The sequence below is a fragment of the Sinohyriopsis cumingii genome, chromosome 9, assembly GCF_028554795.1.
Source record: "Sinohyriopsis cumingii isolate HCF-2022 chromosome 9, ASM2855479v2, whole genome shotgun sequence".
Classification (NCBI taxonomy): domain Eukaryota; kingdom Metazoa; phylum Mollusca; class Bivalvia; order Unionida; family Unionidae; genus Sinohyriopsis; species Sinohyriopsis cumingii.
Genome location: NC_142969.1, coordinates 111529950 through 111554262, shown reverse-complemented (window position 1 = coordinate 111554262; position 24313 = coordinate 111529950). Strand labels below are relative to the sequence as shown.

General features: G+C 40.1%; 1 protein-coding gene across 1 annotated transcript in view; it reads right to left on the bottom strand.

Annotated features, from left to right (window-relative positions):
* The window catches only part of LOC149792482 (uncharacterized), a 40554-nt gene extending 17080 nt beyond the window's left edge, over positions 1-23474 (bottom strand). The window contains exons 1-3 of the mRNA XM_089971073.1: positions 23329-23474; positions 19150-19359; positions 15176-15391 (exon numbers count right to left, since the gene is read on the bottom strand). Coding sequence (XP_089827199.1) covers positions 15176-15391; positions 19150-19359; positions 23329-23395 — 493 coding nt within the window. The 5' untranslated portion in view covers positions 23396-23474. The remainder of the gene's footprint in view (positions 1-15175; positions 15392-19149; positions 19360-23328) is intronic.
* Positions 23475-24313: the final 839 nt, after the last annotated feature.

Below are 24313 nucleotides of genomic sequence, written 5' to 3'. Positions count from 1 at the left end.
TTGGTCAATTACGAAGAAGATCTGGACTTTGTACAAGACGACCCTTTTGGAAATGTCATCATTGCGGCTTACGTGACAGCTCATGCTCGCTTAAAATTGTACGAAGCTTTAGAACTGTTAGAAGAACGCGTCCTGTACTTTGACACGGACAGTTGCATTTACATCCATCACCCGATTCAACATCACCCTAACATCGAAGGAGACCGTTTAGGAGCCTGGACAGACGAGCATCCCGACGACAAGATTCTAAGTTTCGTCAGTGGCGGTCCCAAAAATTACGGCTACGAATACCGGGACAAACAAGGAGAAGTGCACACGACGTGCAAAGTGAAAGGACTGACTCTGAATTATCGTACCAGTCGAGTGGTCAACTTTGGGGTATTGAAAGAAGCCTTGCAATCGGGAGAGGATGGAAACTTTAAAGTGACCACCTACCAGCCGAACAAGATTGTACGTTTACCCACTCACCACATCGTCAGTCGACCCCTGGAAAAAGTCTATCAAATCGTGTACCAGAAGCGAGTTCGACTTCCCAATCATTTCACCTTACCGTATGGACACGTTGGTATAAAACATTGGTTGTAAGAGGATAGCCACCCACCAGAAAGATGACTTCGCCACAGCAAGAATCGAGTGAGAAACCCGATGAGAACTCCAAGTTCAAACCCTACCATTTTCCAGTCTTCTTACCTGACTATTGTGATTGTGCCCGTCGATTGGACACGTTTCAGAAATGGCCTACGGATAGGGAAGGATTACCTTCTTCGCATGTTTTAGCTAGAACAGGATTTGTCTACTTGGGACCTGAGTCAGGATTGGGATACGAGGTACAGTGTTTCGCTTGCGGACTGAAGTTACGAATGGATCTATGTATCTATAAAGATTCAGCTATTCTGGAACATACTCGATGGTCTCCGCACTGCCCTTACCTTTCTATGGCCTTTCCACTCATTACACTACGGTACAATGTTGACGGTACCTTAGAGACGGTACCTTCCGAAACAAGACATAAAAAACGTAAAAAAGGAAAGATGTACAAGTTGGAGACTGCATTGAGACTAGTATAAAAAGGGGGCTATGGTCAAGATCGATAGTTCATTGTGACTACCAAGACCGAGCGAACAAGATGAATACTTTGAAAAAGACATCGTTCCAGTTTGGGGATTGTAAAAAAGCTGTATCTTTCTCTAGTGCGACTAATACTGGATGGATAAGACCCATGCATTGCGACGGAAAATGTCCGGAAGGAAACTGCGATTGTCCATGTGGTTACCATTGTAATTGCGTAACGGAGTTTGCAGACGAGTGCGATTGTGAGCCTTGCGATGGGACCGATGCTGTACGTTGTGACCTGAGCGATGCCGTAAAGCATTATGGGAACTTTAGTGCCCCTACCCCTATCATGGAAAGTGATGCTGTGCGTGTCAAACCTGTGGGGTGCGAAAGCGATGCTGCTCGTCCTCTTGGACATTTTACTGGGTTTCGTTTTAAAGGGGAATGTTCACCTTCACGTCTACCCCCCTACGGATGTCATCCAGCCCTGAGCAAACTCCTGTTCATGTCACCCAACCCTCATCGAAACGAACCTGTGAAAGACGAATATTCGTTTCCTGTGCGTTTGTCGGAATACTGCGACTTTGAAAATCGTCTTCAATCGTTCAAAGGAAAATGGCCAAAGTATCTGGGAGGACCGACCCCCGAAGAATTAGCCAGAGCCGGATTTTTCTACTTGGGCGAAGGAGATAAAGTCAAGTGCTTCAGTTGCGGTGTGTCACTTCACCACTGGGAACCGCAAGATTCGGCCTACGTTGAACATGCTCGATGGTCACCGAATTGTCATTACTTACCCTTAGTGGGACCGAGACATTGAAGTAACTTCTTACCATAATAATTTGTTCATGGATACTTTACAAGAGAACATTCGTGCTTTGCCTGTGGAGTTGAGAGAACGCATTTACCGAGAGCTGGTCAAAATACAAGTGAAACGTAAAGAACAATTGCATCCGTTACGTCACCGGTGTTTGAACCACTGGTACCTGAAGGCTATACAAGGATTGATTCAATTGAAAGTGTTCCATCGGACAGACATTGATCAACGATCCTCTAGTTTTAAAAAGGATTGGTTTGGTATGGACGATTGTAGTTACATCATTGTAAACGTACTGCATCGAATTCCAGAGGAAGAGTTAACGAATTACCAACATCTTGAACACAATGTCAACTTGGTGAAAGAGGAAACTTCTGAACGAATTGTAATGTGTAGATTAGTGACTCAACGATTTAAATTCGACACTGAAGTGAAACCATGTTTGTGCAAAGAGTACCTTTCTTGTGTCAGACCAAAGAGGATTTAGTATGACCTATTCATGGATACTTTGCTAGAGAACATTCGTGCTTTGCCTGTGGAGTTGAGAGAACGCATTTACCGAGAACTGATCAAAATACAAGTGAAACGCAAACTCAAAGTGATTCATCCGTTTTTAAATTATGCTCTGTTCCAAAGTACAAGAAGACTGATTATGAGTGGATATTACATTAGGCACAAAGTTAAACGAGGCTATTGGCTACCACCCAGCGATTCCAAAAACAGTGTATATACTTATGGATACTTTACAAGAGTACATTTTGGGCTTGCCTGAGGAGTTGAGAGAAAGGATTTATCGAGAGTTGGTGAAAATACAAGTGAAACGTAAAGAACAATTGCATCCGTTACGTCACCAGATCTTTAACCACTGGTACCTGAATGGTATAAGAGGACTGATTCGTCAGAAATTTTTTCACTGGTCAGACCTTGTTGAATACTTTCAGTATATGAATGATGATGATGGGCTAGACGTTCGTAATTTTGGTTACTTGGAGATTCACTTACTGCAACGTATTGAGGAAGACGAGTTAAAGGATTACCAACATTTGTTACATGGAATCTGCTTAGAAAAAGACGAAACGTCTAGACAAACTCTGGCGTTTCAGTTACAGTATGTAACATTTAAATTCCCTACTGGAGAACGAACGTGTTTGGTTAGAAATTACCTTTATTGCTTCCGAAACAAAGACACTATAAAATCAAGTTGCCATGCCACGGATTATGTCACATATCATTCAACAGATTCCGTGGAAGGAACTCAATGACCATATTCAAACCGTGGATCATTACCATCAATTATTACAAGAACTATATCCATTCAATTTGGGACGACAAGTGGTGTGTGTCTTAGTGACTTGTTTTCTGGGATTTCGTTTACCAGCCGATTCCTTGTGGACTCTTTACGATCAGTACTTACCACCTCCATGGCCTTAAATGGTCACGAAAAACTCCTTTTGCTCAAAGCCTTGCGTTTTCATCTGGATACTTCTCGACCTCAACAGGAAAAAAAGATTCGTCAACTTTTAGCTACCCAAGACGTGTATGACGATGTGTGTGTAGCTTGTGACTTACATCCCCATTGGACAGATGTTCGTGATTGGAAAAAGGGGGGTTTTGAGGCTTGGACCCAAGAAGTGGCCCAGTATGCACAAGAGTTGTTCAAGGAAAAAAGTTACTTTTCAACCCGTGTTAGTGACGGTGCCAGAAGAACCCGTCACCGAGAACAACCACTCGCTTCAGGACAGGACTGTCATGGACATGCCTGAAAGGTCATTCCGGGAGGACACTTGTGTGACAATACCTCATGTAGAGACTGTAAGAACATTACACACTGTCCCTAGGACATCTTGGTTAACCAAAACATGTTGTACAGACACTTGTTTATATTCCACTTTGATCGCTTTGCTGTGTTTTATATTCCTGTACATCACTATTTGGGTTGTATGTATTTTTGTCTTTCGTGTTCATATTTGAAACATTCAATAAACGTGTTCTGAAAAAGTATATAAACTCTTGTCTTGTTTGTTTTTTCGTGTCACAAGTGACATTTCTCATACCATGGCTACCTCTGCTGTCTCTGCTCCCTCTTCCTCTACTGTCAAAGTCATCGACGAACACTTAGATCGTGCCAGTTGGGAGGCTTTGTATCTTCGCCATCCCTTTAACATGCTCATTGCTGGACCTAGCGGTTCAGGCAAAACCGAATTCGTCAAACGTTTGATCGAACATAAACATCATTTGATCGATCGGCCCCCTCAACGGATCGTGTGGTGTTACAAAGAGTGGCAATCGGCGTACAACCTCTTGCGAGAAAGTCAAGGCGATTCCATCGTGTTTGTGGAAGGCATTCCTAAAGAAGACGATGGCATCGTCTCTGACTCCCGTCTAACCCATTTGGTCATTTTCGACGACATGTTAGGAGAAGACGAAGAAGAAATTAAATTGTGGTTCACGCGCAAAGGGCATCACCGTAATGCCAGTGTCGTTTACATCACCCAAAATTTGTTTCAACAAAGTAAAGCCCATCGCACCATCAGTCTCAATGCGCATTACGTGGTCTTGTTTAAAAGCCCTCGAGATAAATCGCAAGTGCAAGTCTTAGCCAAACAGTTAGGAACGCCTTGGCTGACTCAGGCGTACGACGATGCCACTCAAACTCCACACGCCTATTTACTCGTCGATTTGAAACCTACGACCCCCGAGGATTTGCGATTTCGTACCCACTTGTTTCACCACTGGTGCCAAGACGGAGGGCCTGTCCTGTACACGTCTCCGTCCTCGACTTCATTTCACTCCACCCATGAAAAAAATCTATAAAAACCTCAGACCCTTTTTCGTCTGTCTCACACAGTGTGAACATGACGTCCCTTCAGTCGCATCTTCCCGTCAAATTGATTCGTGCCTTGTATGGCATCAGCCGAGAAAAAGATCCACAAACACGAGCCCGTGTCTTAGAAGCTAGTCTCAAAGAAGTCTTACGATGGTTCACGGTGACGGCACGTCAATTACTCCAAGGAATCATTCAGATTCCTCATCAAACCAAACGCTTTTTCGATCGAAACAAAGTCGCTTTGGTCCAACTGGCCGATCCCCGCATCGACACTCAAACCAAAAAACAAATCATTTTGAAACCTGGAGGGAGCGGTACTCTAGGAGGGGTCATCATTCGCTCACTCTTAAGATGGGATCCTAATGCCCCCAAAGTTATCCCCAAGACAAAAGTCCAACGAAGCCCCAAGAAGAAAAAGAAAAAGACCAGGTCCCCAAGAAGAATAACTTCTCCAGTGGCAGGACCCTCCTCTTACCAGACACCACCACCATCACCCCGGAAAAAGAAAAGAAGCCCCCAGAAAAAGAAACAGAGAAAAAGTCCCCAGAAAAAGAAAAGTCCACAGAAGAAGAAAACTAGTCGCAAGAGAGGCACTTCGGCCAGGACGCAACCTTACACTCGCAAGCCACGACCTGCCACAGCGGTGACTGCGTCTCCGGCAGCCTCACGTTTGTCCACTTCTCCGTTGATGTCACCAGGAACTGAAGAGTACTTGGAGACGTTGATCACACCAAGAACTTCTCCGTTGATGACCCCCAAAAGAACTTCCCCAGTGGCAGGACCTTCCAATTTAGCGGCAGTGGCTGCTGCTCACAAAGTACCTTCTCCCAAAATCAAAGTCCATGAAAGATCGGGCATGTTACAAAGTTTACTGGATTTGTCCAAGCAAGAACTGGCTCGATTTAGTCCGTTACGTACCCCTGCACGACGTGTCATGCCTGTCCTCAAACTGATAAAACGTAAAGACAATCAGTGGCGACGAGTTCCAGTATAAAAAGACCTGTGACCAAGTCGGGGGTATCAGTGAACTTGTAAAAGATGTCACCTCCAAGAAGCCACAAAAGAAAGAGACAAAGGCAGACGCGTCATCCGACAAAGCGCTTAGCCAAGCATCGACGTTACCCTAAAAAAAGACACAGTCGTTCCAAGAAAAAGAGGCGTCAACAAAGGGGAGGATTCCTTGGCGATTTTCGGAAAAACATTGTCACCTTTATGACAAAGCGATAGTCCCAGAAAAAAAAGATAAAAGGGTGTGCGTTAAGTCATCGACGTTAGTGTCTGTTCGGTGAATGTCCCGGAACCCACAAGCAAAAAATGTCACCCTCCAGAAAACCCCAAGGAAAAAAAAGGAAAGGACTGCCACCACGTTTAGCCAAACATGGGGACCTGTTATCTGTCCTGTCCAAAGCTTCTCCACCCCTACGAAAAAAACTCATTCAAACGGCCTCCAAAGAGGTCATCGATACCGTGTGCGAATGTTGTTTGAACGTTTTGAAAGGCACGATCCCTTTGTCCAAACACCAGAAACAATGCTTAGGCAAACATCGTCACGTTCTTCGGAAAATGGTTCAAAAGAAAATTCCCATTCGTCAAAAAAAGAAGATGTTGGTCCAACGTGGAGGCATTTTACCTCTCTTGTTAGGCCCCATACTAAAAGGAGTCTTGGGAACCATGTTGGGAGGACTGATGGGAGCAAGATAAAAAGGCCTTCGGAAGTCCCAAGATCTCAGAATTCATCCCTGACAACCCCATGGAAGGACGAAAACTAGCTTTAGTGCCTTACAAACGATGGATGGAATACCATCGGTGGCAAGAACAACGCACCCCGCATTTACCTCCCAATCCCAATTTGAGCGAAATGTCCCAGTTACAACACGAATTGCAGTCCTTGATGGATCGCCAAGATTTGTCCGAAACAGAAAAATCGCAAAAGTACGGTCAACTCTTGCAACGATTGCAACTCTTTCACCAGAAAGCTTTAGACGAAACAGCTCTACCCACTCTGAAAGATTTTAAGACCTTGATGAAAAGTCCAGCACCATCACCAGTACCAGTACCAGTACCAGTGGTCAAGACAGAAAAAGGAGAAGAAGAAGAGGAAGGGTTTCTAACTCCACCAGAAAAAGTACGCAAGTTAACAACACCACCTACCTCCAGAATTGGATGGATTAAAAAGATGATGGCCACCCCTTCTTCCTCACAAGAGAAAAAGAAAGTGAAGACAGAAGTGAAGACAGAAGTGAAACAAGAACCGATATCCCCTGCTCAGACATCCTCCTCTTCGACACCTATTGCTGGCCGCACACGCAAAGCCTTGCAATCCAAGAAAATACCCCAAGAGAAAAAGAGTAGCCTCTTCCAAGAGTGGGTGCCTTATTAAGACACCAATCCACACAAAAAAATGGAAAAAGTCTTAGCTAGCATTTACTACGATCCCTCGCATCCTGCAGGTTACGCAGGAGTTCAAAAATTGTATCGTGCTGCCAAAACTCGACTGAAAAGTCTCCGTTTACCTCAAGTGCAACGATGGTTACAAGAACAAGCTACCTACACTTTACACAAACCCATTCGACGCAAGTTTGCCAGAAGTCGCACCCGAGTGGAAGGCATCGATCATCAATGGCAAGCCGATTTAGCCGATGTCTCTCATTTGGCCAGCTACAATCGCGGCTACAAATATTTGTTTTGTGTCATCGACGTCTTTTCCAAATTTGCCTGGGTCGTGCCCTTGACTTCCAAATCGAGCAGCGAGTTAGTGCGAGCCCTGCAACGGGTGTTGAAACAAAGCGGTCGTCGCCCTCTTCGATGGCAAACGGACAAAGGCACCGAATTTCTGAACCAAGCTTTCCAAAAAGAATTAAAGAAACGTGACATTCATTTTTTTACCACCGAGAATCCCGAAACCAAAGCCAGTATCGTGGAACGTTTTCAACGTACTTTGAAAGAACGCATGTGGAAATATTTTACGCATCACCACACTCTGAAGTACATCGACATCTTACCGCACCTGGTGCAAGCGTACAACCAATCTTACCATCGAAGCATCGGACGTGCCCCGCAAGACGTGACTCCCGACAACGAAGTGCTGGTGTTCGAGCGCCTGTTCGGTACGTCCCCGACGAGGGCTGTCCCCAAGAAAAGTGGAGAGTTGACCGTGGGAGATTGGGTGCGCATTGGCAAAACCAAACGCACTTTCGACAAAGGTTACTTACCTAACTGGACGACCGAACTGTTTCGCGTCACTGGACGAGTACATGGCCGTCATCCTGCCGTCTATAAATTGGAAGACATGAACGGAGAAGTACTCAAAGGAACGTTTTATTTGCCCGAGTTACAACGTGTCACCAAAAAAGAAGACGACGTGTACGACATCGAAAGCATTCTCGAACGCAGAACCCGTAAAGTGGGCAAACGACGTGTCAAAGAAGTCAAAGTACGTTGGAAAGGATATCCACCCAGTTTCGATTCTTGGATCGACGCTTCGCAAGTCATCGACTATAAAAAGAAGAAGTGACCATCATGCCCTTTCACACAGCAGCAGACGCAGCTACGTCGACCAGTCCTTCTTCCCCTAGTTCTTCTGTGCAAGATTTACAAAAACAACCCTTGTGGGTGTGGTGTGGAGAACGTGTGCCTAAAACGCAAATCGTCTTTTTCTGCCAAATCTTCGTGGTGTATTGTGTCATCGGGGCAGCCATCGCCAATTTGAGTTTGCAACAAGGAGACAAACAATTGTGGACCATTTTATTGAGCAGTTGCATCGGTTACCTGCTTCCCAATCCCTCCCTGAAATTCTCCTCAAACGGGAACGTTGTGTCCAGTGCCAGTGCCAGTCACCACTCCAACAACCACAACCAGAACCCCATTTTGGGCGGAGACACACCTCTGACATCCACTAATATTCCCTCGGACAGCCACAGAACTCTGGAATTATGAGTCACCAAAACCAATTTTACTTAACCTTACCCAGTGACAGTTCCATGGAGGTGTTTCCCCACAACACGTTGTGCTGTTACACGGCCAAATTACCTCAGGCCATCCCCTTAGATCACGAAGCCCATTGGGAAGTGGCTTTAGTGGAAATCATTCACCCGACCCAAGTCCTCAATGTCATTCCCAATCAAAATTTTTTTAATGTGGAAGTTCATGACGAGTCATTGCAACAGGAGTTGAATAAGAAAGTCACGTATGACAATAAAATCTATAATGAGAAAACTCAAAAATGGACCTACCACTTTTTAATTCCCCCAGGTTATTATTTCAGTGGTCAACATTTGGTCAACGTCATAGCTGCCAAGTTTAATGGCGTGTTTGGGAAAGCTTTGGAGCATGCCAAAATAAGTGTCACCATGGAGTACCACAAAGTAGCTCGTCGCTTCTCGATGAGATTTGAGCGGAGTAAAATCATGTCCATTTTATTTTGTCCTGAATTGTTTGACATGTTGGGCGGAGACATGAACCTGAGAATGAGCATACTCAAGAACAACGAATTACCCATCGTTTACGACAACGAGTCTTTTAGCAAGTTATTTCGTACCCCAGTAGAACTGAACCAAGGACTGAATTTGATGTTCGTGTACTCCGATGTGGTGGAATACAACGTGGTGGGACACACCTCCGTGCCGTTACTGCGTGTCATTCCTTTCAAAGTGGATTCTGCCGCAAACGCTGACGAGGAAGGTGGAAACACTTACCACGTTCACCGCGAATTTGTCCATCCTCATTATTTGCCGGTCAGCAAGTCGTATTTGGACACGGTCAACATTACTATAAAAGGAGATTTGGGACAAAATATTCCATTCACCAAAGGAAAAGTCACGGTGAAACTCCATTTTCGAAAACGGTTCTCTCACGATTCGTAAGCAAGTCATGTATCCAGTGTACCAAGGGGTTGCACGACAGCGAGGACACGGTTTAGGAGATATGTTAAAATCGGCCTTTCGTTCGGTGGCCCCGGTGTTGAAACCGATGGTGACACGCGGATTGCACGCCTTGAAAGATGCGGCACTGACGCAAGGCAAAGAATTTCTCCAAAATGTCATCATCGACAAACAAAACCCTAAAGAAGCCTTCATGAGGGCAGGCAAAAATGTCCTGCTGCAAACGGGTAAAGACATTTTAGGCCGACGAGACACACCTATAAATGCCCTGCACGCTACCGAGTCAGGCATTCAGCAAGGACAAGGCAGAAAGAGACGACGAAGAAAACACCCTTTCACCAGACTTCAAGCTAGAAAAGCCAAGAAAAGAAGAACCGTTCGAGACTTAGACGTTTTCGATTATTGAGACACAGAAAAATGATGCACCGAGAGTCATGTGCTTGTTCCAAGACGGAACTGGATATGTTTGCCATGCCCCCCACCATGATGACGATGCAAGAATCCCAGTGGGTGGAATTTCATCCCGTCTCCTCTTTGACGGATTCCGCTCCCATCGAGTTCGAAATCAAAGGACAACCCGAAGATTACATCGATCTGAATAGCAGTTACCTGTATTTGAAAGTCAAAGTGATCAAAACTGACAACACCAATCCTGGAGCCAATGATAGGGTAGCGCCCGTCAACAATTTCATGCATTCCTTGTTCAGCGAAGTGGACTTGTACTTGAATAACAAACTGGTCAGCAGCAGCATGGATACTTACCCGTATCGTGCCTACTTGGAAAATCTCTTGACGTACGGAAAAGAAGCCAAGAATACTCATCTGGATGCTTGCGTGGTATGGAAACCTGACACGGCAGGTGCAGGCACGTTTAGCGACACAGCCCTGACAGAAGATGACAATCCTCACAATGTGGGGTTTAACACACGTAGAACTAAAATTTTGCAAGGACGTAGTTTAGAACTGATGGATCGTTTGCATTTGGACATGTGGTTACAAGAAAAGTATTTACTGAACGGAGTTGATATTCGCCTGAGACTGAATCGTAGCACTGCCGCTTTCCATTTGATGGCCCATGCCAACGAATACAAAACTGTTATCCAAGAAGCCAGACTTTACGTACGCCGTGTGGAAGTGTTACCTAAAGTGGGAAACGACATCAGTCAGACGTTGAGCAGAACGACCGCCAAGTATCCCATAAGACGTGTGGAAGTGAAAACGTTCACCATTCCTGTTGGACAGCGATCCATGATCGAAGATCATCTGTTCCAAGGACAGTTACCCAAGCGTTTGATCGTTGGTATCGTCAGGAATTCAGCTTTCAATGGACTTCACAACGAAAATCCTTTTGAGTTTCGACACTCTAGCGTGTCCAAAATCGAAGTCAGTCGTGACGGCAAGACCTTGTGTACACGACCCTTTGAGCCTAACTTTGCCCAGAACAATTACTTGAGATCGTACTTGTCCCTGTACGAAGCCACCGGACAGTTAGGAACCAATACCAGTCACGGTATTACGTACGAAGATTATGCAGGAGGCTACGCTTTGTGGGCTTTCGATTTCACTCCAGACCAAGGCAGCGACGAGGGACATTTCCACCCTATAAAATCTGGCCAGATTCGTGTGGAAATTCAGTTTGCAAATCGAGACCCTGTTGATCCAACGTTGAACGTGATCCTGTATGCAGAATTTGACAATACGATAGAAATCAACAGTTTGAGAGAAGTCATTCTAGATTACTAGAAGCCATGGAAGACTGTTATCCCTCTTTACCTAGTGAAGAAACTTTGGACATGAAATGTGAGGAGACCGTGGAAGGAGAATCCCAAGACAAAGACGAAGAAATTGTCATGATGAAGTCGAGATGGCCAGAACAAGAAGCCCATTTAGTCTCCTGTTTTGCCAAACACTTGGTCGACAAAATGACGGAATTGATCAAGAAAAATTGTTATGGATGTCAAAACGATCATCCCAGTCAAATTCAACACGATAAATGCCTGATGTTGAGTCAAGAAGAAAAATTGGACGAGTATCTGGACGAAGCTTGGAGTCTCATCTCGAACAAAGACGTGTTGCACCAGTGGTATAAAGACTTGCGTGAACATTCTTGTCCACCATTAACCACTCAAGAGATCCATCGTATCGAAGCTCTCCTGAATCAGAGTGAGGAAACAGAACGAATAACCGTTTATTCGTCAGACATTTTCAAGCAAAAAGTCAGGATCGAATTGACGACTTATTATTACCTGTGAAGAAGAAAAAAACACAAATCAATGGATACCTGGGAACTTTATTACCTTTTGAACCATAGTTCGTATACGGCTTCTTGGAATCCTGTCGTCTGTGCTAAAGATGAACTCCCTCATCGCAAACCTAAAGACCATCAAGCTTACGTGATCAACACGGACGAAAGTCATCTCCCAGGAACCCACTGGGTAGCCGTCTACTTTCCTCAAGAAGGATGTGTGGAATATTTCGATTCGTACGGATTGCCCCCTTTGGAAGACGATATCATCGACTTTATGAGAAGAAATGCTCAAACCACCCGATTCAATAACGTGAAATTACAAGGCACAGATTCCTTGGTGTGTGGACAGTACTGTGTGTATTTTCTGCATCATCGCAGCCTGGGCTATTCCTTAGAACATTTAGTGACTCATTTCGATCCTCGTTCTTCTGCTAGAAACGATGTGAAAGTAGATCGATGGTTTTGTGACCATTATGCTTATCTTTTGTCTCAAGCTAGGAAACGTAGTGTCCATCAATGGCCTAATGATTTCCAACAGTGGAAATCACAATTTCATTCACAACGTTGTCAGCCTTGTTCAAAGTAGTTAGTATTTGAAGAAAAAAATGTTTCTGATTTGAAAAAAATTGTTTGATGTTATAGTGTTGGATTATTGTTAAAAATGTTAGAAATGTTGTTGTTTAGTGTTAAGTGATTTTTGAATAAAAAATGTTGTGTTTTGAAAAAAAATGCCTTTGTGGTTTGTTTAGCTATAAGAATATTGGATTGATGCTCTTTCATTTCTTACTATCCCTCTCATGAACGTTGCGGCTCGAAAACCGTGTGGGGGATGTTTTCCTTCACGTCCGCGCTTTAACTTTAAGAACCGGGTTGTTCCCAGTCTAGCCATCCATTGTCGACTCATCCTCCTAAAAAGATGTGCTCCAAACTAGCTAAGCTCAACGAAGCCTACGTGAATTTGCATAGGGTCAGACACAGTCTGATACCGAAGCCAGAAGAAATAGAGAATGTGAGAATGTTAAAAATCACTGAAGACCTGATAGAAGAGCTCTTCAGAGAAGAAATGAACAAGGAGAAAGAAGAATGGACAGAGAAGTACAGACTTCAGAGACAGCAGCAACAGCAGCAACAACAACAGCAGCAGCAACAACCTGAAGCTGACAGAGGCTTTGTCGATTGTCGTATCGACACCAAAGAATTCTTCTTCTCTTTCCGAAGAAGCAGACCTATTGCCAGAAAGTCTATCCTCAGAGGACATCGCATTCTTAGAAACTAAAAAAGAATGCCATAGCAAAAAAAACACAACAAAAAACAGCCCTTTTCAGGGCTACCCCAATACTCTAGAAAAGAAGTAATGATCCATTTGCCAATGTGTGTAGGTAGAGTAGTGTGAAAATAAACACTAACTCTTTCTTAAAAATTTTGAGGGTATGTGTTGGTGTGTTTGTGTTTGTAAGTGATAAAGTAGGTTGGTGTGGATAGTAGATTAAAATGATGTTAGTTTGTTTTTTTGGGCTGCTTGAGGTGTATATTTGGGATTAGATTGGATTGCTTTGAGTATGTGGATAGTCTATTGAAGTGATGGGTAGCATAAAAAAGTGAGCGAGTGTTTCTTTTAGGTCAGCGCGTTGTTCTGGTTAATGATCTAGGTAAGATGAATTTTATGTTTTTAGGGGGATGTTTTCCTTCACGTTCGCGCTTTCAGTATAAATTGAAACTCGTTCGGCAGTCCAGCTACCCTTGTTGATTGATCAACACAGCCAGAAGAATGACTAGCAGAATAGTGAAACTGTTAGAACTCCAGATGCACCTGGAATATGCCAGGCGGATAGTAAATGAACTATCAGCGGAGGCTATCGTAGAAGAAGCAAGAATAAAGAAGGAAGAAGAGGAGAGAAGACAGAGGGAAGAGGAGGAAAAGAAAAGAGAAGAGAGGATGTCGTTTAATATTCCTGAAACAGAGGATTGGGGTGCTGAAGCGAATCATCCTCCCTCTGCGCTCCCCAGAAGAAAGGTGAAAGAAGACTGGGGAAGAAGATGCGTGTGCGGCGCCAGGCCAGGAAGGTGCAACCATTAGATAGGTGCATCTGGAGTTTAAAAAAACAGCCCTTTTCAGGGCTACCCAATACTCTAGAAAAGAAATAACTATTAATTTGCCAATGTGTGTAGGTAGAGTAGTGTAAAAATAAACACTAACTCTTTTTTATGATAGTGTGAGGGTATGAGTTTGTGTGTTGGTGTGTTAGTAAGAGCTAAGGTATGTTTGTGTGAATAGTAGATTATGGGTTTTTTAGCAAATGTGGAGAGTATAGTTAGGGTTATATTATATGAAATGAGAAAGTAGGGGGATGTTTTCCTTCACGTACGCGCGATGTTGGGTCATAATCTAGGTAAGATCCATTTTATGTTTCAGGGGGATGTTTTCCTTCACGTTCGCGCTTTTCGTATAAGAACCCACAGTATTAGTTGTTCAAACCATTCTGCAAAGAATACAAATAAGATGGCGTCAAACCACCTTAACAAAATGGAAAAATTGCAAAACGTAATGGACAATTTAGGAATGTTTGAGCAAATGTTGGTTAACCTAAACGAGGATCACTACTCATATAGTCCCCATAGAGTGAAGATGGAGATAAACAATTTACGAAAAATGAAGGTAATCATTAGTGATCTGTTGAAAGAAATAAAGGAGGAAAAGGAGGATGAAGAGGAAAGGATAAGGATGAGAGAATGGAATGAAAAAATTGAAAAAGAAGAAGAAAATGAAAAGAGGAAGAAAGAAGAGGAGGAAGAGAAGAAGAAAGAAGAGGAGAAGAAAAAAAAGAAAGAGAAGAAGAGTGTAGGAGATAAAATAAGAACTTGGTGGAGGAAAAGAAGAAATTAGAAGAAGAAGAAAACCCAAAGGCCCTTTTCAGGGCCAGCCATATTTCTCGAAAAGAGATAGCCTTTCCATTGCCTACCCCTTTTTTAAAAAATTTTTTTTTAAAAATTTAAAAAAAATCCCATGTTAAATTCCCCTTGTACGTAGAGTGACCCACGATTTATTCCCATGTTAAATTCCCCTTGTACGTAGATTGACCCACGATTTTTCGCCATGTTAAATTTCCATTGTACGTAGATTGACCCAGGGGTCCCTGTAATGCTAATTCCCATTGTACGTAGGGTGCCCCCCTTCACTACTAATGTGATTTGGTGGAAATCATTATTATCATTAATGTGGAGTTTAAGTTTGTGTCATTTTTAGGTTTTGCTAACAAATAAAATTTCATTTTTAAACCTTTTCTTTCTTAGCCGTGAACCTTGAGTGAAAACATTCGTACACTTTACTAAAATAAACACCAAATTTACTGAACCTGGAGCCATGGTGTCATTGTACATCTCTTGCCCATGTACCGGCTTGTTGATGATAACACCTTTATAGTTTGTTACGGGCTCGAACTCCTCCGGTACGTCAGTTGTATTAATTCTGTCAAATTTCCCCAAGCGAGGCTCAGGTGTTGTCCTCTTTTGTGGCTGATTCTGAGGCAAATGAACTTTATTCATTCCTCTTCCATTAGTGGCGACATGTCCTAGAAGTTAAAAAAGGAACAGATGTGAATCAGATACTATAGACATGTTTGGAAATGCTAGGGTGAATTGTGACATCTGCAATTTCCATTCTGATCGGATGCGGATAAAATGCAATTGGCATTTTATTGTATATTTCGCAATAATAATAATAATCATAATAATGAGGACTTTGTATAGCGCCTAATCTTTAGAAGCTCTAAGCGCTTTACAACATTAGACAACACCTATAGGATAAGAAACATAATCATATTATTACAAAAACAAACACCATGAAATTAGAAAAACATTAAAAAATAAAAAAACATGCTGAGAATATTTCAGGTAGGAAACATTATTAGGTCTTTAATTTTGTTCTTGCAGTCGAAATGAGTGAGTTTTCAGAGCCCTTTGAATGTGATCACTGTGTCTTTGTGTCTAAGTTCAGTGGGCAATTCATTCCACGTTGCTGGGCCTTGGTATGCAAAAGAACGCTGTCCATATGACTTTGTTTTCATAGTGGGAATAATGAGTATACGATTGTCAGAAGAGGAGCTTAAGTATCTTGCTGGTGTGTACACATCGGTGAGATGGGATAGGTATGTTGGACTAGAGTCCGACAGTGAAACGTAGCACAGAGAACAAATTTTGTGTTTGAGTCTGGATCGAATGGATAGCCAGTGTAGAGTACTGAGTAGCGGAGAGTTGTGCTCTGATCGTAGTACTCTACGTATGATCCGAGCAGCTGTGTTTTGAACTTTTTGAAGTTTCTGGAGTAGATATTGAGATGAACCAGACAGAACTGAGTTACAATAGTCCAGTCTTGAAAGTACTAATGAACACACAAGTGTTTTAGTGGCATCAACTGAAAGATATTTGCGAATTGAACTGATGCGTCTTAGCTCAAGATATGCAGCCTTGCATATGTTCATGACATGTTGGTGCAATGTGAAAGTACTGTCCAAAGTAACACCTAGGTTTCGTACTGATTGTGTGAATTTAATGTTGGCGTTGCTGATATTTATTGTTTGAGGTAAAGGATGTGAATGAGAAAGTCTTTGTGTTGTGATCAGAATGGCCTCAGTTTTATCATCATTCATCTGCACCTTGTTACATGTCATCCATGATTTCACATCAGAAATGCACCTCTCTACACCTTGGATGGTAGCATCAATAACGTGTTTTGTATCTCCTAAATGTCTGTTTAACTTTTGTCCATGATTGTAGATTGTACGGGTACTTGTAAGTACCATTGTTCAAATTAGTTTTCCAAAGGAATCTTGCAAATTGTTTGTGAATGAACTTGACACTATATTTCTAATGACACTCAAGTAGTCTCGTATGGATGTTATACTTCAAGGCACACGGTACAAGGTTTTAGGGTAGAAAGAAAAAAAAAACCCGCTTGATTTAATATAGCAATAAAATTGTTTTTGTAAGGATATTAATTCTCATGTCAAATACAACAATATATTTATATAGAAGAAACGAGGGGCAAATCGGGAATATATGAGTGAAAGGAAATTAGATGACACTGAAAGTTTGAGTGCAGCATGTATTACTGAACTAGACTGCAAGCTTTCCCATGGTCATTCAATTCGCTTTTGAACGTAGAAATAAAGAAGATAAAACTCCCTATAGGTACACTCACACACACTTCACTTTAAAGAAGTTACACTCTGAACTCTGTCGGATAAGACTACACTGTTCTTGCAGTAGCTTACTTTGAACCCAACAATGTTCACTGTATTAATCTGCGGAAGAAACGTGTTAACAAATATATTTTAAAAAATCTTTTCATTTTACGTTTAAATCATTATACATAGGAACTAAATTTGTAACTTGTCGCAGTTAAAAAATATTTTTTTTTTATTGAGGTAGCACTAGCCATTCAGCGCATTGTAAAAGAATGAAGAAATGAATTCAATGAAAATTAACACCATTTGCCTTAAAATATACAATAAAAAATCTTTGTCTTATGAAAAAGCAAAAGAAACATTTCACTCGTGCAGCAGAAACATTTTGAATGTCATTCATGACGTCGCTATTCGGGACAATGCAAGTTTTCCACTTCATTCGTGAAATATTTCTTTATATCTACTCATGAAAATGAATCCTCTATATATCTGAATTTACTAACCTCAAACACAATTTTTTTTATCCTGGTGCATTAAGCTACGAGACTTCTATAACCGAGATTTAAAATATTGAGACTTCTAAAACCGGGCTACATCAAAGTAATGGTACGTTCGAGCTTTTCAATTAAACATTCAATTGTGACATTTACTCAGTAAAACAATGTCATACTTACTAAGCTGTGACATGATAGATTAACTGCCTTTGAATAGTTTTACCTTTGCAATATTATAGTGACTATTTTGTATTTGCTGGGGACACCTTTTGTAGTGTGCATTTAGGACTCTTAGATTTGTATTTGCTGGGGACACCTTTTGTAATGTGCGTTTAGAACTCTTATCTGTATTTGCTGGGGATACCTTTTGTAGTGTGCATTTAGGACTCTTAGATTTGAATTAGCTGGGGTTACCTTTTGTGGTGTGATTTTAGGACTCTTAGATTTGTATATGCTGGGGACCCCTTTTGTAATGTGCAGTTAGAACTCTTAGATATGTATTTGCTTGGGATACCTTTTGTAGTGTGATTTTAGGACTCTTAGATTTGTATTTGCTGGGGACACCTTTTGTAATGTGGTTAGGACTCTTAGATCTGTATTTGCTGGGGATACCTTTTGTAGTGTGCATTTAGGACTCTTAGATTTGTATATGCTGGGGACCCCTTTTGTAATGTGCAGTTAGAACTCTTAGATATGTATTTGCTGGGGATACCTTTTGTAGTGTGATTTTAGGACTCTTAGATTTGTATTTGCTGGGGACACCTTTTGTAATGTGGTTAGGACTCTTAGATCTGTATTTGCTGGGGATACCTTTTGTAGTGTGCATTTAGGACTCTTAGATTTGTATTTGCTGGGGATACCTTTTGTAATGTGGTTAGGACTCTTAGATATGTATTTGCTGGGGATACCTTTTGTAGTGTGCATTTAGGACTCTTAGATTTGTATTTGCTGGGGATACCTTTTGTAGTGTGATTTTAGGACTCTTAGATTTGTATTAGCTGGAGACACCTTTTGTAGTGTGATTTTAGGACTCTTAGATTTGTATTTACTGGGGACACCTTTTGCAATGTGCATTTAGGACTCTTAGATATGTATTTGCTGGGGACACCTTTTGTAGTGTGATTTTAGGACTCTTAGATTTGTATTTGCTGGGTAAATCTTTCTTGTAATGTGATTTTAGAACTCTTAGATTTGAATTTGCTGGGGACACGTTTTGTAATTTTATTTTAGGACTCAGATTTAATCGGTAAAATTTAGTTGCTTTATAAACATTACACGTCCTTCAAAATCGTCGGCAATCTCATTAATGCTTCATTAAATTAATTTTGTGAATAATGAAAATTTTCAAATTAGAATGAAATTTGATCTACCCAAATTCTAAAAATTCTCAAGCTAAAAAGTCCGCATAATTTTGCTGTTTTTTTTTAATTAACTTTTCTTTTTAAAATACAGATTAAAAAGCCACTGAAATGCTTTTCCAATATTTAATACGTACTTCCAACCTGTTGTTGTATCAATACAACGTTTAAAATTTAGAACTGATTGAGAACATAGACAATATTCCAGCTATGACCAGTGTTTTCATATCGTATAAGATCACTATGTACACTTGCCCCACAAAAATGTTTTCAGTGACCACAGTTTTCGTACCTGGATTCAAGACATCATTGAACATTTCCTGCCCAGGCACTGGCTTATTTATGATAACACCTCTAACGTTAGTAACCGGCTCAAACTCCTCGGGGACATCTGTAGTGTTCACTCGATCAAAAGCTCCCAGGCGAGGCTCGCTCGTTGTTCGGTGTTTATGTTTACTTTGATTCCATTTCGAGGTGCCATACTTTGCTTTTTGACCTACAACTAATGGGGAAAGGCTGATATGATATAAGCAAGAGCATTACCAAAGCAATGCTATAATACATTTGCAATATAAATATCAACAGGGTAACTGAAGACAGACCTAAAAAAAAGATAAGTTATGTTTAATATATAATAATTCATATAAATCAATCCGTATTGTAATAAACTATAGTGACTATATGAACACAATTTCATTAAAGTCATATTTTGATCATTTTTGATGTTTTTTACTCCATATATTATATGCATAAACTGTAAAATATGAGAAATATATTTCTCTTTTCTGCTTTAGCGTGCTTCTTTTCGAACATTTGTATAAAATGTTTAGATAAGACGTCCCGTGACTAACATCACGTGATATCGATACTACTAGAATAGTATTCAACATATTTAGATCCACCAAAGTGACTTTGTCATTTTGGATTTCAGTATTTCAGGGTGTGTCAACTTTTAAAATATCTTAACATATGTGATTATGTGCCTACTGCCTATTGTGTTTGCATACAACTTACTGTTTTGTTCACTCTAAAATAGATATTGTTATGCTTACAGTCTACGTAATCGTTATGGACGAGTCATTTTATGCATACAGTCTAAAAATTGTTATCGACGAGTCATGCTATGTTTACAGTCTACGTAATCGTTATAAACGAGTCATTTTATGCGTACAGTCTAAATAATTGTTATGGACGAGTCATGGTATGATTATAGTCTACGCAATCGTTACGTACGAGTCATTTTATGCATACTGTCTACATAATTGTCATGGACGAGTCATGCTATGCTTACAGTCTAAATAATCGTTATGGACAAGTCATTTTATGCATATAGTCTAAATAATTGTTATGAACTAGTCATGTTATGTTTACAGTCTACGAAATTGTCATGGACGAGTCATGTTATGCATACAGTCTAAATAATTGTTATGGACGAGTCATGATATGTTTACAGTCTACGTAATCGTTACGGACAAGTCATTTTATGCATGCAGTCTAAATAATTGTTATGAACTAGTCATGTTATGTTTACAGTCTACGAAATTGTCATGGACGAGTCATGTTATGCATACAGTCTAAATAATTGTTATGGACGAGTCATGATTTGTTTACAGTCTACGTGGTCGTTATGGACCAGTTATTTTATGCACACAATCTAAATAATTGTTACGGACGAGTGATGTTATGCTTACAGTCTACCTAATCGTTATGGACGAATCATCTTGGTCATATCGAGCAAGCGAAATAAGCTCACTGCTTCCATATATAGTTTAACCTCTAGAATGGACGAATGCAACACATACCGATATCACTTTGGTCGAGTAATAATAGTTACAAATTACACGTATTTGTGCATAGTCAATTATAAACAGACCAGTGCATACGGCAATACAAGATAAAACATTCAAGATCTGTTTTCGTTTGCAGTAGGAAATTGAAGAACATTTAATCTTATATCTTTTGTTGTTCTGGTTGTTCTTTGTCTATTTTTAATGAACAAAAAAATTTCTGCACACACACACACACACACACACACACACACACACACACACACACACACATGTGTGTGTGTTTGTACACACTTAAAATGGTTTACGTTTATGTTGAGCAGAGCAAAATATTTCCGTAGTGTCCAAGATCATAAAACGCCTAGATGTGATATTCAGCACAAAATATTGCGAGTGTTATAAATGTACGATAATAGATTGAAAGAACAACTACTTGATGGCAGCGTGGAGCTATCAATCTCAAGGGCATCAAGACACAACAGGATATTAATGTATTACAATGTAACCGTAACATTTTGAAGTAAACTATTTACATTTGTTTTTAACAAGTGTTTATATCAGCAAATGACAGTAAAGTTATAACCACAATATATTATTTTAATAAATCTATCAATTCACCATTAAGGAAAACCACAAAGTCAAGGAAAATGTCCTGAAATATTGGTTTGCAGAAACAAACTACACGGTATATAAAATTACACAAATTACAAACAAAAAAAAAAATACCGTATCGACGTAAGTAGGATTCATAAAATAATTATTTCGTATTCGTGAGTACGAAAAATTGTTTGATGTTTAAATTCGTTTTTAATTTGCTACTCGATTTCTTATACTTTATCGACATACAAACATTTGGAACAATGTGACATCACTATTATTCGTGTTTTATCGATTACGGTGGATTTTGTGTTTGCTTCAAGCTAAGAATTTAATTCAATTGGATAAAAATTAATCGTTGAAGACAACAGAGATCACTTCCTAAACGCAATATGTTAATCAAAGACAAAAATGTAATTATCCATAAAAATTCGAAAACTAATATCCATAAACAAATTCATAATCTTCTTCACGTCAGAGCTAAGGCTATTCCGAATACATTAGTGCCAACACTCAATAGAAAATCAGAAATATATCTATACTTTATTTCTTCGAGTGCGTTTTCATCGTTGTCCATCGTACTGATACTTTCACCTTTTTTTGGTAAGTCGCCTCTTAATATAGAAAGAGTTACAAAACTATAATCAGAAATATGAAATATTCATCAGCGGATACTCAAGTCTGGAAGAATCTTTGTTTCTTCTTTCTTTTAGGTTCCTAATTTGTCCGAATTATGATACAGTTACTTTAACCGCTGCATGTTTGGTCACAATTGTGGAGTTGGGTCCGAGAGAACTAGATACCAAGAATAGAGAGAACTAGATACCAATACTACAGTGAACTAGATACTTAGACTAAAGAGAACACTTGATACTAAGGCTAGAGATAACTAGATACCAAGGCTAGAGAGAACTAGATACCAAGACTAGAGTGAAGCAGATACCAAGGCTAGAGAGAAATATATACCAAGACTAGAGCGAACTAGATATCAATGCTAGAAAGAATCAGATACGAAGACTAAAGAGAACTAGATACCAAGGCTAGAGAGAAGTACATGCCAAGACTAGAGGGAAATATATACCAAGACTAGAGAACTAGATACCAAGGCTAGAGAGAACTAGACACCAAGAGTAGAGAGAACTAGGTACAAAGGCTAGAGAGAACTAAATACCGAGGCTAGAGAGAACTAGATACAGAGACTAGAGAGAAGTAGATGTCAAGGCTAGATATACCTAGATACCAAGGCATGAGAGAATTAGATACCAAGACTAGACAGAACTTAATACCAAGACTAGAGAGAACTGGATACCCCCCCTAGCTAAATACCTAGATACCAAGGCATGAGAGAATTAGATACCAAGACTAGATAGAACTTAATACCAAGACTAGAGAGAACTGGATACCCCCCTAGCTAAAGAGAAATTTATTTTAAACTGACCCCTTCTTTTTATTATTCCTGCATGATAGCGCGCGCTGCACGGCGTATAGAGGGGGGTTGGAGTACATTGATAAGGATAACGCTAATTCGCAATTATTGAAAATGAACAAATTTCAACAACTATAATGTACACAGACCATATGTATTAATCAACCTTTGAGGTGAACGTACGGCTTTGTTAAATCCAATACTTGCAATCTAAAGCACTTTAACACATCATAGCAGGAATTACGTTTATGCTGTAGGTTTTCATAAATTTAGTACCTTTAGTCTTGATTTTATTTTTCTGTTAAATATTGCTTTTGTGTCTTTGCTTGACGAAGAGGCATTAACATTTATCTGGATATTGTTTTTATTAAAAGCAATGAAATATCATAATTTTGGACAAACGCGTTAAGTTAAAATCGATAAAATATAAAAATTCTAAACACAACACTATCTTTTACAATTATTTTGCTCAAATGTGATGGAATATTTTCTACACTAGCCATAGCGTTGAAAACAAACATTCCGCAATTAATTAAGTTACTTTTATGAAATATCATATTCCTTGCCGCAAATCACCAAGTTAAGTTTTCATTTGAGATTGTATTGCATTATTAATTAAGAAGTGTACAGATTATGTTAAAAAATGTAATGATATACCAACCTGTGGAAGCATCAAGCAATAATCCATAGACGAGACAAGACAAAAGCCATATTTCTTTAACTGCCATATTTTCATCACTCGTGTAGTCCACGCTCTTATTGCACAACCGTCAGTACCAACTGAACTCAGGCGTAAAGTAAGGTTTCGCTTAATACTGGCCAAACAAATAGATGTCATTCTATGTTGACTTCACGCACGTGATTGATGGGTTTACTTTTGGAAGTAAACATATTTTACATGGCCACATATGTTTCTATCAAAATACCCAGTGTATGTCATATTTGCATAGCTAGGTTACTTCGTTATTTGTTGTAAGAGATTTATAAAAGAACATCAAAATGTAGATCCATTTCAGTTTGTATAACGTTAGTCCATATAAAATGGTTACAATTTTAAACAGGCTTTAGTTTGGAAGTTCTTTTAGCATTCAGCGACAATTTTTATTTTAAACGTTGTGGACAGAACTTTAGTTTTCTTGCTTAGGTATTACTTGTCAAGACATGAAAAATGCTTCAAATTACAAAACTTATCACTCAGTTATAGTGAATCCATTACAGGAATGGTTTCTCATAATGGTAGTAAAGAAGAATCACGTTGCACCCTGTGACCATCTTACCATAATTAACACGTCAATTGTTTTCTTTATTTTCGCTTCCAAGAGTGTCCAAAGTATCTATGTTTAACAGCGTAAAAATACATTAAAGGAAAACAAATTCTAAGCATGCTTATTAAAAGACAATGGGTGTTATGTGCCGGACGTCTATCAGCGTATTAGTGTAGGCATTATCCACTCTCAACAACTTCAATCGTGTCCTGCGCATTTATAGTCATGGGGTATGCAGTGTCAATTATGTGAAGTGGTTACAAATAAAAGTATTCCAACATTGGAGCGCATAAGGATTATTGTAAACGCATACAGAAGCAAATGAATAAATGTTGACATAAAATTGTGCCTTTAGGCGGATGACTGTGACCGAAGGACAGA